Here is a 14,571-nt window from a genome sequence, read left to right on the forward strand (position 1 = left end):
ACTACCATCAGCTCTAACATTTCAAATATTGATGATCATCATCATGGTATGATGAGGATGGTCAATCTGAAAGCCTTAGTGTTAGAGGATACTTTCATTAATTATTTGTTGAGAGTGTAGTATAGTGGCTTCTGATACATAATTTGACACCAAATCGTAATGGATCTATAATGAGTGAACAATTTGGGGTGTAGTTAGTAGAGGCTGGGAGTTATCTACATTTTTAATTATGCTATCCAGTTCTATGTATTTTAGTCTATATGGATAGGATTTCTCAGTAATTCTTTGAGGTTATTTCCCCTTCAGATTCAATGAGTACTCTGATGTAAAACTCTCCTTTTTGATTCTTGTATTTTCCTATTGATTCATCTCAAGGCTCACCGTCTGTAGTCTCTCTCCCCACAACAAGAACTGAACTGAACTTCCAGCTCGTGTTTAGAAGACAACTCATTTAGCCATCTCATTGTCATGTTTCATTCTCCTCCAGGCTAAAAGTTTTTGAAAAGTGATATAAAAAATAAATGAGTTATAATACTACAAAAAAAAAATGTTGGTGCACAAGAGGAGAAGGGGTAGGAGAAGAACTTTGGAGAGCTTCTCCATTCATTTTTATAAAGGACAATTAAGATTGAAACAGTTGCATGCTTTATCTTACTTTAGCCAGGTTTTTACTATTGTGAAGTATTTGGAAGTTTGGAGAATTATTCCTGAAAAAGTTTCTCTGCATTCCATGTCTCATTTCTGCCTCCTTAGAAAAAGTGATACATCCCTAGCTCCAGCTCTCTAAACATTATGTCATATACAAATTGTAATTTCTATATAAGTTCTATAAAGTTCTATATACGATGTCAGAGGAAAGAAAAGAGAGAAATTATTTAAACTGCTTCATAAAGTACTAGAATTATTTTATTTGAGATGAATTAAAAAAGAGTCTGTGATTCTCCCTGTGTTATCTGGAGTACTTGACCTCCAAATGCAGAGCATGTGACTCCACTTAAGGGGCTGGAAATCTACCCGTGACTTGGGAGAGAGGGCTTCAGCAGACTTTACATGGCCAAGACCTGTTGGTGGTGAGATAGTAGTTTTGGGCCTCCCCTCCTTGAGATAATAGTTATATTTTTTGTTGTATTTCATAAAAATCAAAAGTTATATTTAAGAAAGGAAAAAATATAAAAAAGGAAAAAAATAATCTTACTCTTATGGGTCTGTTTCAGGAATAAGAGTAGAATCCAGCATATGGTTTAAACTAGGAATACATTAAAAGGATCGATTAATTTATGATTATGATGCAATTAGAAAACGATGTTTTCCCAAGCCTAGTTTTAAGGTAAATAGTTTAGTCTCAAACTTAAATGACTATCTGATCTTTGCCTTATTGATCAGGGAAACTAGTAAAAAAAATTTCAAGTAAACTTCCTGAAGCAGGAAATACAAAGTAGCATAAAAATTTAAAAGAAGCATGAATTTTGGAACCTTGGATTGGTACAAATTTAGTTCTGGGATCTGATTCAGAATTATTCTTACTTTATTCCAAGCTAGTTTGACATCATAGTAAAACATGGGACTAAGTTGAATCCAGTATGGTGATTTTGTATTTCAGAAAATAGAAAACAAAACAACAGAACCCTATAGATATGACTACAGGAGCATCTAACACAATCTCTGGTTCTATTCAGGTTGCTTTATGGAAGGTGAAATATGAAAATGCTACACTTATGCCTGTTCCCAGCTGCCTTCACGAGATCTCATGCCTCTGGGTCTCAATATTGTTCAGGTAAAAGCTCACATTCCTTGTCGACAGAAGGGAAGTAAGAAGGTGCCCTGAAAACTCCACAAATATATCCTGGAATGGCTCAAATCAGCCCTTCAAAGGATTTGGATATCCTACTTATTAACTTTTAAAGTTAATTATCCTTTGCTCATGAACAAAGTTGAATTTCGTTTATAACAATCAAAATGCAATGTATAAGGCACTGCTCTCTAGAGTTTTTTGCTAGAGCTTAAAAGGAGAGAGTGGAATATCATCTTGCATCTAATTTATATTTAATTTTTTTGAGTCATATGCTTTGAGACTACAAGTAATTTATATTTTCCTAGAAGTTATAAGTTAAAGTAGATTTTCACACAAAATGTCTTGGTAAATCAATTACTGAATATGAAGACTGGTTTCAGGGTTAAAGAAGTTCACACTAAGTATTAATTCCAATTTAATAGCTTTAGTTTTAAAAAATAATGATCAGATTTTGAATGATTTATGTAATATAACATAAAAGAAATCAAGATAGAGCATGTAAGATGGACAATTAAGACAAGATTGTATGAGACCTGTCCAAAAAAATAAAAAGAAAAAGAAAATTGAGACTGATATTAACTTATAATATGAAATGTGTGAAAGGCAAGCCAAACAGAATGTACATCAGCTGTCAGATTGCTTCATTCCTTTAGAGCAGTTGTTCATCTGAAAATAGCTTTCAAATGAGAAAGGATGACTACAAAAGGATTAGCTGCCATAGGCTTTTCTATACCCCCTAGAGCTCCAGGTTTGCTATGACAGAATAGCAAGAATTTAAAGGAAGTTTTAACTTTAGAATATTAAATAACATCAGGAAAGGTCTACATTAATGCTGAACTATATTAATGCTATGAAGAGTTTTTAATGATACCATTTCCATGGATTTCCTTCATGATGGCTGATGCTTGCTGTTTCCTCTGCTTCACCATGGTATTATGTGATAACATGGTTTTTTGTTCCCTGTTAAAAATAAAGGGACGTTATTGAGGCAATGTGAAGAACTCATTTGGAGTGTTTTGTAATCATCCTTTTGAAAGAGAGCATCTTTGTTCTTTATTAAGAGTTTATTATTGCTTTCTACTGAAAGACTTTAATACGCATTCCGAGTCTGGCGACAGAGTGTGCTATTCATTGACAGGCAATCTCACAGTGAACAGAGGCTGATTCTCAGAGTTTCAGGCCCAGTCTTATCTCTACACTAGTACAATGATTATCAGGCCATGAAAAACAATGAAAGAGCTGGCCTCCTTTCCCCTCCCTCTCTGTTTTCTACAGTTTATTTTAATCTGTCGCTGTTTTCCTTACTGGCCTTCATTTGTACCAGTATCACAATACATCAATTCCAGCAAACTGTAAGAATGAAGAAAGGACACCAGATTAAACCTGACCTCTTTGACTGTAGCATTTTAATATTAGCATCAACAGCTGTCCTTAAAGCAAAGAATTCCCATTAATGAGTCACAACTCTGAACTTCTTTGGACAACTGACTAATAAAGCATTTTAGGATACAGTATACTCACCTTGCTCTTAGACCGTGCTTTTCAACAGGATGAATCCCAATTTGTGGAGGAAAAACTAGAGATGGAATATGGATGGCACTTGGGCCCGATGGTTTTTATCCTTGTGCCTGGGACGGCATGGTCCCTAGATCTGACTCAAACTGGGGACTGAGCCTTTCTGAAGAGACTGGCATCCAGCTGACATCAACTGACTATATATAGCACGAAATACTTCAGCTACTCATATCTTCCTGGCTAAAGGGAGGCACCAAGAAAGATTAGGTTCTCTCCATTGTGTTTCTAGTTTGTAAGATGGTTGAATGAACAAGCAGAAAGTTTTTATGGAGCACCTTCTGTTTGAAGAGATACTAGCGCAAAGGGGTTTTTTAAACTTCTTAATTTGTAGCTTTTACACTACATCTTAATTGACGTGGCAAAAGATACACACATGAATTAGAACAGAATGATAGATTATTAACTATTAAAATGAAAGTATTGTCAATACTACCTATGGAGTTTCAAGAAGAAAGAAAGCAATGTGTTGTGGACCAATAGTGCCATTCCTTAAGCAAGAGTGAGAACCAACGCTCGGTTCAGAAAAATTGGCAATAGTTGAGCAGGAAGCATTTTAGAATGGGCGTTAGAGGTTGAGCCTTGAGGCTCTCTGTGTAAAAGCTTAGACTTGTACCTGGGTTATGCTCTTTGAAGAGACCCTGCAGAGAACAGTACCTGCAAAGTTAACTGATCTCTGCAAGTCTGGAGTCAAGGATTCCTGTCTGGGAGACAGGATAAGAGGTTAGGAAGCTGGGTCACGTTGGCATCCTTGCTGGCGTTTGAACACAGAAGCAGGTTCCCATATCTGAGCTTTCACTTCTACTACTTCCCACCTCCTGGAACGCACTCTCCCCTATCACTTGGCTCACTCATGCATTCAGGACTCTCCTCAACTATTGATTCCTCATAAAGTCCTTCCCCAGTCACTCTGTCTAAAATATCACATGGTGTCACTCTCTAGTCCCTTACACTGCTCTATTTAAAAAATATTTTTGGAATAGTTAAGATTAAAGTAAAATCAATATGACACAAAACCCCAAAAACAGACATTTCAAAAAGGTGAAAGTTTGTTTTTCTCACACATAAACTTAGTCCAGAGGTAAATAATCTAGGGTTGGTGTGATTGATGTAATCATCAGGAGCTCAGTCACCTTCTAACTTTTTGCTCCATTGTCCCTAAAATGCAGACCCTTGGGCCTAAATGTCTGCTTCAGCTCCAGTAGGCATGCTCTTATTTCAGTCAATAGGAAAAAGAAAAAGTAATGAGAAAGGCACACTAACATTCCTTTAGAACATGGCCTGATATTGCTCACACCTCTTGTTTGTATCTCTTTGGCAGAACTTAGTCATATAACCACACATAGCTCAAGAAAGGTCGGGAAATGTAGGTTTTATTCTGAGTGGCCATGTGCCCAGTTAAAATTCAGAGAGTAACTTACTGACAAAGAAGGTAGTAGTTACTGGGTGAAAACTCAGTTTTTGCCACAAGAACAGATCAACATTATTTTATCTATATGTATCTATCAGTCTCTGGTATCACTTTTTCCTGTTAAAATATGAACTTCATAAAGACTTTGGCTTTATATCTTAAGCAGCAAAAATTGTGTCTAGCATTTTGGTGGGCACTCAATATTCATTGAATGAACAAATAAATGAGTGAGTTGGAGATTAATTGTGGAATGAACTTAAGGTTTGGCTTGAGTTTGGGATTTTTTCCTGTCATGTCAAACACTTATGGAAAAATAGAATTGTAGTAAGTGAGCAGTCACTTAAATATAAGAAGATAGTGGCTACTTAAGGGCGAAGTTGTTTTGTATGAGACTGAAAGAGGTGCCTGATCATAGGACTGACAGTTCAAGGTAGTAAATGGTAGGTTTAAGCTAACCTATTGCAATTGCTTCTAAGCAAATATTTGCATTGACGCTGTTACTTAAGTGCCAGTGAAAACCATTTAGCCAGAACCAATGAATTGAAATTCTCTCTCAAGATCTCTCAATTGCCAATATATTCCTGGCTTTAGCATTTACTGTGGTGTGCTCTTTGTCAAGTCTCAAACTCTACGTTTTCTCATCAGTAAAGTGGAGGTACCAGTATCTACCACATGACCATGAACATTTTATATGTAACAATTTTAGACATTCATGATACTTAATAAAAATTTAGTAAGGGTTAATTTTTCCTTAACTGTTTTATTCCTGCAATGTGAAAGATTTAGACCTTCGAACAATCAACCACATTATTCAGAAAAAAATAAAAATATACTCACGAAGACTCCTATTTGGTCACTTTTATATATTTCCAATTTGGGATTATGCACAGTTTTACAGGTTGAAATGATGTCTGTAGCAGACAATAATTGTTATGTTGACTCTGGTTTCCAAAATGAAAGGAAATTATTTTAAAAGATTTTAGAAGTTTTGAAGAATATAACTTACTTGTTTTTATTTCTCAATTATACCTAAAATTGTTTTGCCTTATTTTTTAAGCTCATTTATACATATCTCTGACAGCTTTCTGGTTTTTGAGTTATTATTTGTTCTGAAAAAAAGGAAGAATAAATCACTAGTATTGTAGCTTTAAGATAGTGTATACGATCCATTTGCTTCATGACACAAAGGCTAAATTTTAAAAATAACTTTAATGATTATTATACAGCATTTTCAGGTGGTCCATTCTGAAAGCCAGTGCATTTAAATTTTAAATCAAGTCAGTTAATATATTTCTGTTTCATCTGCACAGAGGTCTGGCTCTAGATTAAACATCCTTCAAATCTGTCATATTGCAATCTCCTTTTGTCTGCAGCCCCCACCCTCCCACCTCTAAGACCCAGGGTTGCCCGCCTCTCTTGGTGCCCTCCACACCCACACGCACACACTGTACCCTAAAAAAGGATCCCTCTTACCCCCAGGGTCTCAGTACTTACACTGCTCCTACTAATCATTCCTGTCCTTGAAGCATCTTCCAAACTCAGTTTCAACATAGTAATACTTTATTTTCCCCTCAAAGTCCTAAGTATTTTAAACTAATTGGTGCTAAAGACAAGATAGGATCTTTTCTTGTAGGCAAAATAATGGGATTCTAATGGTAGAACTTGGTGCCTTGGGAGGCTAGTGAGGAAGAAGTTTCTGGCAGAGATTTTCAACACCTCTTTAACCAAATTATTTCCATTTCTGGCCTGCCACAGTTGAATTTCCAACTCTTTTACCACTTGCTAGAAGAGAAAAAAGATTAACTAAGGTGAATTTTACTGCCAGTATACCACCTAACAAAAATCCACACCATGAGGCCCCATGAAAAGCAACCTTATTCAGCCGGTGGTAAACATGAGCCCCATAGCCAAATGGTAAACAAGGTCTACATTGATCTTCGTCTGACTGAGCACTTGTTTTTTAATTCTGTGCTTCTCCTTGTCCCATTTTCAGTCTATATTAGGTGGCTGTGGGCAGTTGGAGATTAGGGCAGGATCCATGGGCCCAGGATGTGGGGACTGAATGTCTGCTAGGTGGGCAGACAGCACATTACCATTACTCAGGCTCAGTTCTGGATTAATGCACACAGAACTCAAACAGGGCAGCAGGCAGGCCAGCGCTGAGTGACAAATCTGAGAGGATGATCAGTTCTTTACCAGGCTTCAGGGCCTCCGATATGGTAGTAACCCTGAAAGGAAAGAATCTGTTTGAAGAGATAACAAATGCGTGAAAACTCACAGCTGGTTAGGCTGTCTGTGGAAGCATGGGCTTTGGTTTGTGCAAAAAGCCCTATGCATTCTCCTTAATGGCTAATTGGCTTGTCATGCCTTCCATTGTTTCTATTTTCCTATATTGAGGAGGATCCTGTTGACAGTTGATCCCCTTGCCACCCCACAGCCAGGTCAGAATCATTATAAGCAGAGCTGTGGTGATTATCCTACTGGCCAAAGTGAGACAGTACAAGACAGATAGAGGCCTGAGGGCAGCAACTAATAGTAAGAGGAACTATTACAGCCACTATTTCCTTAATGTTTGCTAAGCGTTGCCTTTGTTTAGCAGATGAGGAGATGGAGGTTCTGAGAGATTAAGTAAAATCCCCTATGCATCATACTTGTAAAGTATGGAAACGGAACTAAAAGTTGTTTTGTCTCATTTAAAGGCTTTTTGTGTTTTCACTATACCGTGCAGCAATCTCCAACTTCCTGATCTCTGAATATCTCTGTATTGATATCTTCATGACAAAAATAAAGAAGCAGAGTTGAGAATTGTCAGAATAATTATTTCAACGAGCTCCTTTTTGATTCCATTTGAAATTTAGCATCCCAACACTAGGTTTGTCTTGGCTGAGGTGATTTTTACTTATTAACATTTATGGCTCTTTCCCAACTCATGTTTTCCTGGTTTGCAAACTTCTAGGGTTCCTCATGGTGTCTGTTCTCAGGGTGCTTTCCTTTCCTTCAGCTGTGCAAATACTAACGTTATTAAAATGCTGAACATAAACAATGGAAACGTGTCATTGCTGTGCAGACCTCTCCTTCCTTTCCTGGCCCGTGTACCACACACACAAACACACTTACCACCTTCACTGCCAAAAATAAGTATCAAATCCAACTCCATCAAAGTAATCCATTTTTAAGCAAGCCCAGTGTTTTACCTGTCTTCCTCTGCAAGTTTATTTCTTTTACTTAAGCATTTCCTTCTAGGCTCTTAAATTAAGCCTTAAGGTAAACTGGGGAGAAAAGGAGAGGTAAACAAAGCCCAATGAAAAGCTTGTTAAGGACAGAAGCTAATGTAACAGGGTTGGGAACTTGGAAAGAAAGAAGGTTTCATGTACAGGAATATTAAGAACCAAGTTGCCAAAGAAAACTTGCAAACTTTTTTTTTCCTTTGCTTGCATAATCCCAGCATTTATCCAGAATTTTGTCACATTTCCTTTCACAATTCAAGCCAGCCTGTATTTTTCCTATGGTCTGCAGAAGCATTTTCTTTGACAGTTTTCTCACCTGCAAGAAGTTATCGCTACTTTTATATACAAATTTATCATGGCCTAATTAAATCAAAGTTCATTAAGGAAAACATGAAGTTTTGAGAGGTTTTTCTGTTGTTTTTTTTTTTTTAAGAATGTATGGTAAAGAAATTTAGTGACAGAATCTGGACTTGCCAGCCGTGTATCATATGCTAGAGTCTCAGCAGCATGGCTATAAAATAAGGACAATCATAATATCAACATCGTAAGGCTACTACATGTCATAGTGCTTGTCACAATGCCTGGCACATATTAAGTGTGTAATAAATGTTAGCCATTATTATTATAATTATTATCAAAAAGTTTAACTTTAGCATAAACATATGAAAGGATGACAATCAAAATATGTAAATTTACCTTAAAAAATAATAGCTGAATCCCTGTGTACAGACACACAGGCACAGAGAGGTTAAGTCACATGTTGAAGGTCACATAGATAGAAAAAGTAGAATAGTTCCTTTACGGAGAAGGATACAAATATGAATTGAGCTGTGGGATTAATACACGTAAATAAAACATGTGTGACTCAGGAGAGGGATAGCTAAGAAATAAAGCAGTCAGAAACGAACAGTGAAGGATCTGGTGTACTTGATAAGTATATATCCTACATGGGAGAGTGATTTATCTGTGCATCAGAACCTAATGTCATATGAGATCGCTCATATGTGGAATCTAAAAAACAAAAACAAAAACAAACAAACAAACAAAAACAAAGCGTAAATAAAGGACAGAAATAGACTCACAGACAGAGAATACAGACTTGTGGTTACCAGGGGGGTGGAGGGTGGGAAGGGATAGACTGGGATTTCAAAATTGTAGAATAGACTACACTGTATAGCACAGGGAAATATACACAAAATGTTATGATAACTCACAGAGAAAAAAATGTGACAATGAGTGTGTATATGTCCATGAATAACTGAAAAATTGTGCTGAACACTGGAATTTGACACAACATTGTAAAATGATTATAAATCAATAAAAAATGTTAAAAAAAAGAACCTAATGTCATTAACAAAATCTGAATTGTATGAACATTTTTCTTTACTTTGATTCTATGTTCCCATACAAACTTCCGCTAATCTACTGGTTTCCCATGTAGTTTGCCTGAATCCAAACCCACCTACTACTTTTTCTCATAAACTGTGACACATTGTAAGAGTAAAAACTTCAGTGCCTAGTAAATGTTTGTTGAATGAGTGAGTGAATGAAAGGATGAATCAGAAACAGTTAAAGAAACTGGAGGAAAAAAGAGAGGAGTTCAAGAGAAAAGAGAATTTTAAGGTCCTGTCAAGCAATACACAGAGATTACAGAGAGTGACATATGAGAAAAGGTATTTGGATTTAGCAAAGAGTAGGTCATTGGCAGAATTTAGAGACAGTTTTTAATGTGGTAGTAGCAGAACCCTCATAGAAGGGATTTAAGGCAAGAATGAGTGGATGGGAAGTGTAAGCTGCAAATGGAAACTACTTATTTAAAAGAACCAGCAGTGAACTAAAGGGGAGAGAGAGTTCAGTTGCTGAAAGGAAAGCAAGTTGCCTGTGTGTGTGTATCTTGAAAGAGGAAAACTTGAATGTTTGGAGATAAAAGAGAAACAAATATTGATGTGTAAAACAATAAAAACTGATAATTTGAGTTTTGGGGTGGTTCACTTCATGATAAATGTAAGTCTGTGATGGGTGATTATTGGAGAGAAATCCTGGTAGGAGGGAAGAAGTATGTGACATGCAACGTTTTTCAAAAGGAAATGTGTTTGGGGGTTTGGCATCAGGGCCTGGTGGTGCCATCAGGAGGCTTTCCAGCACGCCATCATCAGAGTAGATTTACCAGAGACCACATGCTGAGCAGGTCCAGACATGCCAACTTCCCAATTCTGTTAGTCTTAGGCTGTGCCTCATCTGTTCATTGAAATTACTTTGGAGACAGTCGCAAGTGACCATATAGATGTCAGATCCTAGCCTATCTCCAGGCCTTCTTTCCTGTATTCCAGATTGCTACCTGAACCCTCATTTTGGTGTTCCACAAACATCTCAACATTAACATGCCCCAAACTGCCCTTATCATCCTTCCTCTTATATGAGCTCCTCACCCTGAATTCCCAATCTCAGACAGTATAGTCATCACCACCTACCCAGTAGACGAAGCCAGGAAACATCCTAGAATCCTCTTTCTTCCTTTTCCCTCTTAAAATATAATCAAGCTCTCAAGTCATTTTTATGTTGGGAGAATAGAAGTCTACCTCAACCTTACCCCTGTTACCCAGAGAAAGAGAAGAGATGATAATCTGATTGTTGGCTCCTAAGACAGATCTTGTTAGGTTGGGTGGTGACTAGTCAATGTGTGTTGAGTGGATATACAGCTATTCTTGTTTCAGTCCTTGCTCTCTATTTCAAGCAAGGAGCAAACATTGTAAGCAACTGCAGTCCCAGTCTCCTTGCTCTTCTCTCTTGTTTTTAATTTTATACAACTGACAGGATTATATTCAAGCTAGGTTTGGGCTTGAGGTTGGTAAACTCTAAAGTCTCTACCCATGGTCATTGTTTTGGAACTTAAAAGTTTTGCTAACCATAGTTTTTCCCTTTACCTGATGAGTTTCCTTACTTGGTGAGTCTTCTCTGATTTTTCTATGGTCTGCTTCTATAAATATTTCCAATTCCTTGAAACGTTCTCTGGTTTGTGCTTGCTCTTGGGCTACTTGCTCTTCTGGGCTTATGTTGCCTTATATTTATATGTAGAATACATCTATTATTATGTTCAATATCCTTGTTCTACAAGGCTCTAGTGTTTTATTCCCTAGTAGATCAAGTCACTTTGTAACCCCAGTGCTTAAATAGTGCTGGCACATGGTAAACATGTGGCAGATATTTGCTGGATAGCTAGCATAACACTTGGCACGTAGGGGAAATGTAATGTATATTAGTTCCTTTCAGCACCATTAGCTTAACCATCCAACCTCCATTCTTACCTCTTGATTCCATCTTCTGCATTGGTAGGTCAAGAAGTGATGTTGGTTAGGGAACCTTTAGCTCCCTTATTTTGTATCAAAGCTCTTCAAGCTGAAATGGTGTGCATGCCTTGCAAACACAACCTCAACACATCTCAAATAAGCACATACATCTTATGTCAAAACTGCATCAGTATTAACTTTTTCTTAAAAAGCTTTCTTTCTTGATTCCAGAAAAACATATACTCCTGGTGTTCGTCCTCTGTTCCTCCCTAGTTTATTCTCTCAACAAACTTTTATTGAGTAACTATCATATATTAGTTACTATTCTAGACAGTGAGTAGTAAATAAAATTTTTTAAATTCTCACCCTCACAGAACTTAAATTCTAGTGGGAGAAATAGGCATAGGGCAAGATTAACAATTAAAATATACTATATGTTAAATAATGATAAGTAATAAGAAATAAAAGAGGGAAGGCAGGCAGCACTGTTGGATGGAGGGATTCTAATTTTAGATAGAATGACTAAGGAAAGTCTCACTGAGAAGACATTCAAGTAAAGATCTGAAGGAGATGCACGAGGAAGCCATGAAGATATACTAGGAAAAGAACATCCAAACAAAAAGGAACAAGTACAAAGGCCCTGAAGTGGTAGCATGTCTAGCATATTTGAGAAAAGTGAAGAAGCTAGTATGACTAGGACACAGTAAGAGAGAGAGAAGTTAGGAGATAGGTCAGAAGTAATCTAGGCCTCATCAGCCATCATAAGGACTTTGGTTTTACTCTAGGATGGGAAGCTGCTAGGGGGTCTTTTCTAGAGAAGTGATGTGATATAATTGCAGATCTAATAGGACCACACTGGTTGCTTTTTGTAGAAAAGAGCACAGTGGAGCAAGAACAGACCACTCAGGAAGGCTGTTGCAGTAATCTAGGCAAGAGATGGTGGTGACTTGGTCCAGTCTGGGGAGTAGTGTAGGTGGTGAGAAGTGGTCAGATTCTGGATATATTTTGGAAGTAGAACCAACAGAATTTGTAGATGAATTGGATATAAGATAGAGGGAGAAATGACCCCAAGTTTGGGGACCTAAGCAATGGGAAGAATAGTTTCCATTCTCTGAGTTTTAGAAGACTGATAGGATTGAGTTCTAGGGAAAATGTCAAAGGCTCAAATTTGGAAATGTTTATTTTGAGATGGCTGTTAGACATCCACGTGAAGATATGAAGTAGCCAATGGGATATATGAGCTTGAATTTCAGGGAAGAAGTCTGAGTTAGAAATATAAATTTGAGATTTGTCAGCACTTGTATGATATTTAAAGCCTTGAGACTGGGTGAGATCCTCTGCTGGTTTCTATTCAGCAACCCAAGCTCTTAATACTGAAATGCCAGGGCCCACTCTTTGAACTTCTTCTTTTTTCTACCTATACTCATTCATCTCTTGTTCTTTTCTCTTTCTTTCGTACTCCTTATCAAATCTGGTGAGAAAATTCTGAGTATATCCTAGATTTTGAAGGCTTCAAAATAAATCCAGAAACTGATCCCTTCTCACCACCTCCACTGTTAATCACTCTGATCCATTTCTCTTGCCTAGATTATTGCAGTAACCTCAAAGCCAATTTTCTGTTTCTGAATCCATGCCCCATAGAGTTAACAAAAGCTGATGACTAACAGAAATTCTTGAGCTTGTCTTGCAGGGCAACAGATAGGGGAACAGCTCATTAAAACCCCTCTGCTTGTAAACTGCCTTCGCTGATTAAGTTTGCTTTAGTTATTGTTTTTCTTTCTTTCTTTTCATCTCTTTAACTGAATATCTTCCCAGCTTCACATTGCCCAGTTGTTTTACAGGAACTTGGAGTCAGCTTTTGTTGGGTGTGAGCTGGCTGAGACTGGTTAGACCACCTACCCTAAAACTGGACCTCTGCAGGTGTCCAATGAATGGTATTTTGATATCAGAAGGCCAGAAAACCCCACCTCAGCTCAGGCTAAGCACCTCCATTTTTGAATGTGCAAAAGAATATAACCCCGATACACCTGCACAAAAACTTACATTTTTTCCCCTACCTCTAATCACCTTCCCCATGCCTAATACCACCCTGCTTCTCCAGTAAATAATCCACCCCCCTCACCTTCAAGGAGGCAGATCTTGTTCCGTCTCCTCACCGGATGCCTTGTTAATATTCTCTTTCTCAGTTGCAAACCTCTGCATCTCAGCGATTGACTTGCTGTGGGCCCAACAGACAGATCTGGTTCAGTAACATTTCCACATGTATCTCACTTAGATCTGTTCTTGAAAGGTCGCTAGGACACTTTAAAAATCAAAATCAAATTTTACTCGTCTACTCAGAATGCTCCAATTGTTCTTTAGAGTAAAATCCAGTCCCAAGAATGGACTAAAAATATCCTCCGCAATCATATTACCTAATAACTCACTGACCACACCACCTATTCTGTCGTAATTACGCTTGCTGCTCTAGATCCTGTCTTATTTGCTTTTCTCAAATATTTCAGGCTGTGCCCTCTGAGAAGAACATGCTCTTCCACAAATGCACATGGCTGTCTCCCAAACCACCTCAGCCCTTTACTCAGTGCCACATTCTCAGTGAATCATTCCTTGTCACCTTATTAAAAAAAATACACCTTCTTCCCGCAGAATTCTTCATCCTCCCAGATTTATTTTTCTCCATAATACTAATCATTGTCTTCTATATTTGTGTGAATGCCATGAAGGCATGAATTATTGCCTGTTTTGTTCTCTGCTGTATCCCTAGCACCAAGAGTAGTGTTTGATACATTGTGGGTGTTGACTGAAATAAATGCACAGCCTAAAAGTTGAGAGTTATGTTTTATTTGCTGGACATTTCTGAGGACTCGAACCCCTTTGAGCCCAGGATGACAGCCTCTCAAATCGCTCTGAGGGACTGCTCTGAAGAGGTAGGGGAGGAGCTAGGATATTTAGGAGTTCTACAACAAAGACCAGGTTGTTGGAACATTAAAAGCTTACTTGTTAACTGAAGAAAACCAGATATCTCAAGTTAAAGAATTTAGCACTCTTCTATGTATGGGAGAGAGCAAATATTTGGGCTCTCAAATTCATTCCTTTGACAAAAACCTAGCTATCTAGGGCCAGTATCCTGTCCTTTCTTATTCTGAGTCCCCTCGGAGTGCACAATTGTGAGTGGCTGCAGAGGCTGAGCTGCAGGCTTGTCTTCACTGAGGGTTGGTGGCAGTGGCTGATGACTTGATGGCTTCAGTTTTCTTTGTTTACTGATATGGTTTGCAGTACTTT

General features: G+C 37.7%; 1 protein-coding gene and 1 long non-coding RNA gene across 7 annotated transcripts in view; one reads left to right on the forward strand and one right to left on the reverse strand.

Annotated features, from left to right (window-relative positions):
• Window positions 1-3,454, reverse strand: part of MYOZ2 (myozenin 2) — a 31,416-nt gene extending 27,962 nt beyond the window's left edge. For 2 of the 4 annotated variants that reach the window (XM_010952606.3, XM_074341573.1), the window contains exons 1-2: window positions 3,314-3,454; window positions 2,664-2,752 (exon numbers count right to left, since the gene is read on the reverse strand). In XM_010952606.3, the coding sequence (XP_010950908.1) occupies window positions 2,664-2,739 (76 nt within the window). In that variant the 5' untranslated portion in view covers window positions 2,740-2,752; window positions 3,314-3,454. Of the gene's footprint in view, window positions 1-2,663; window positions 2,753-3,313 lie in introns of those variants that run through there. The other 2 variants (XM_074341586.1, XM_074341583.1) reach the window with 2 other exon arrangements.
• LOC105067132 (uncharacterized) overlaps window positions 1-14,571 on the forward strand; it is a 280,700-nt gene that overhangs the window by 44,939 nt on the left and 221,190 nt on the right. For all 3 annotated transcript variants that reach the window (XR_006724082.2, XR_012499166.1, XR_012499157.1), the window contains exon 4: window positions 1,677-1,774. This is a non-coding gene — a long non-coding RNA (uncharacterized LOC105067132). The remainder of the gene's footprint in view (window positions 1-1,676; window positions 1,775-14,571) is intronic.

The sequence above is a fragment of the Camelus bactrianus genome, chromosome 2 (genome assembly GCF_048773025.1).
Source record: "Camelus bactrianus isolate YW-2024 breed Bactrian camel chromosome 2, ASM4877302v1, whole genome shotgun sequence".
NCBI classification, from domain to species: Eukaryota; Metazoa; Chordata; class Mammalia; order Artiodactyla; family Camelidae; genus Camelus; species Camelus bactrianus.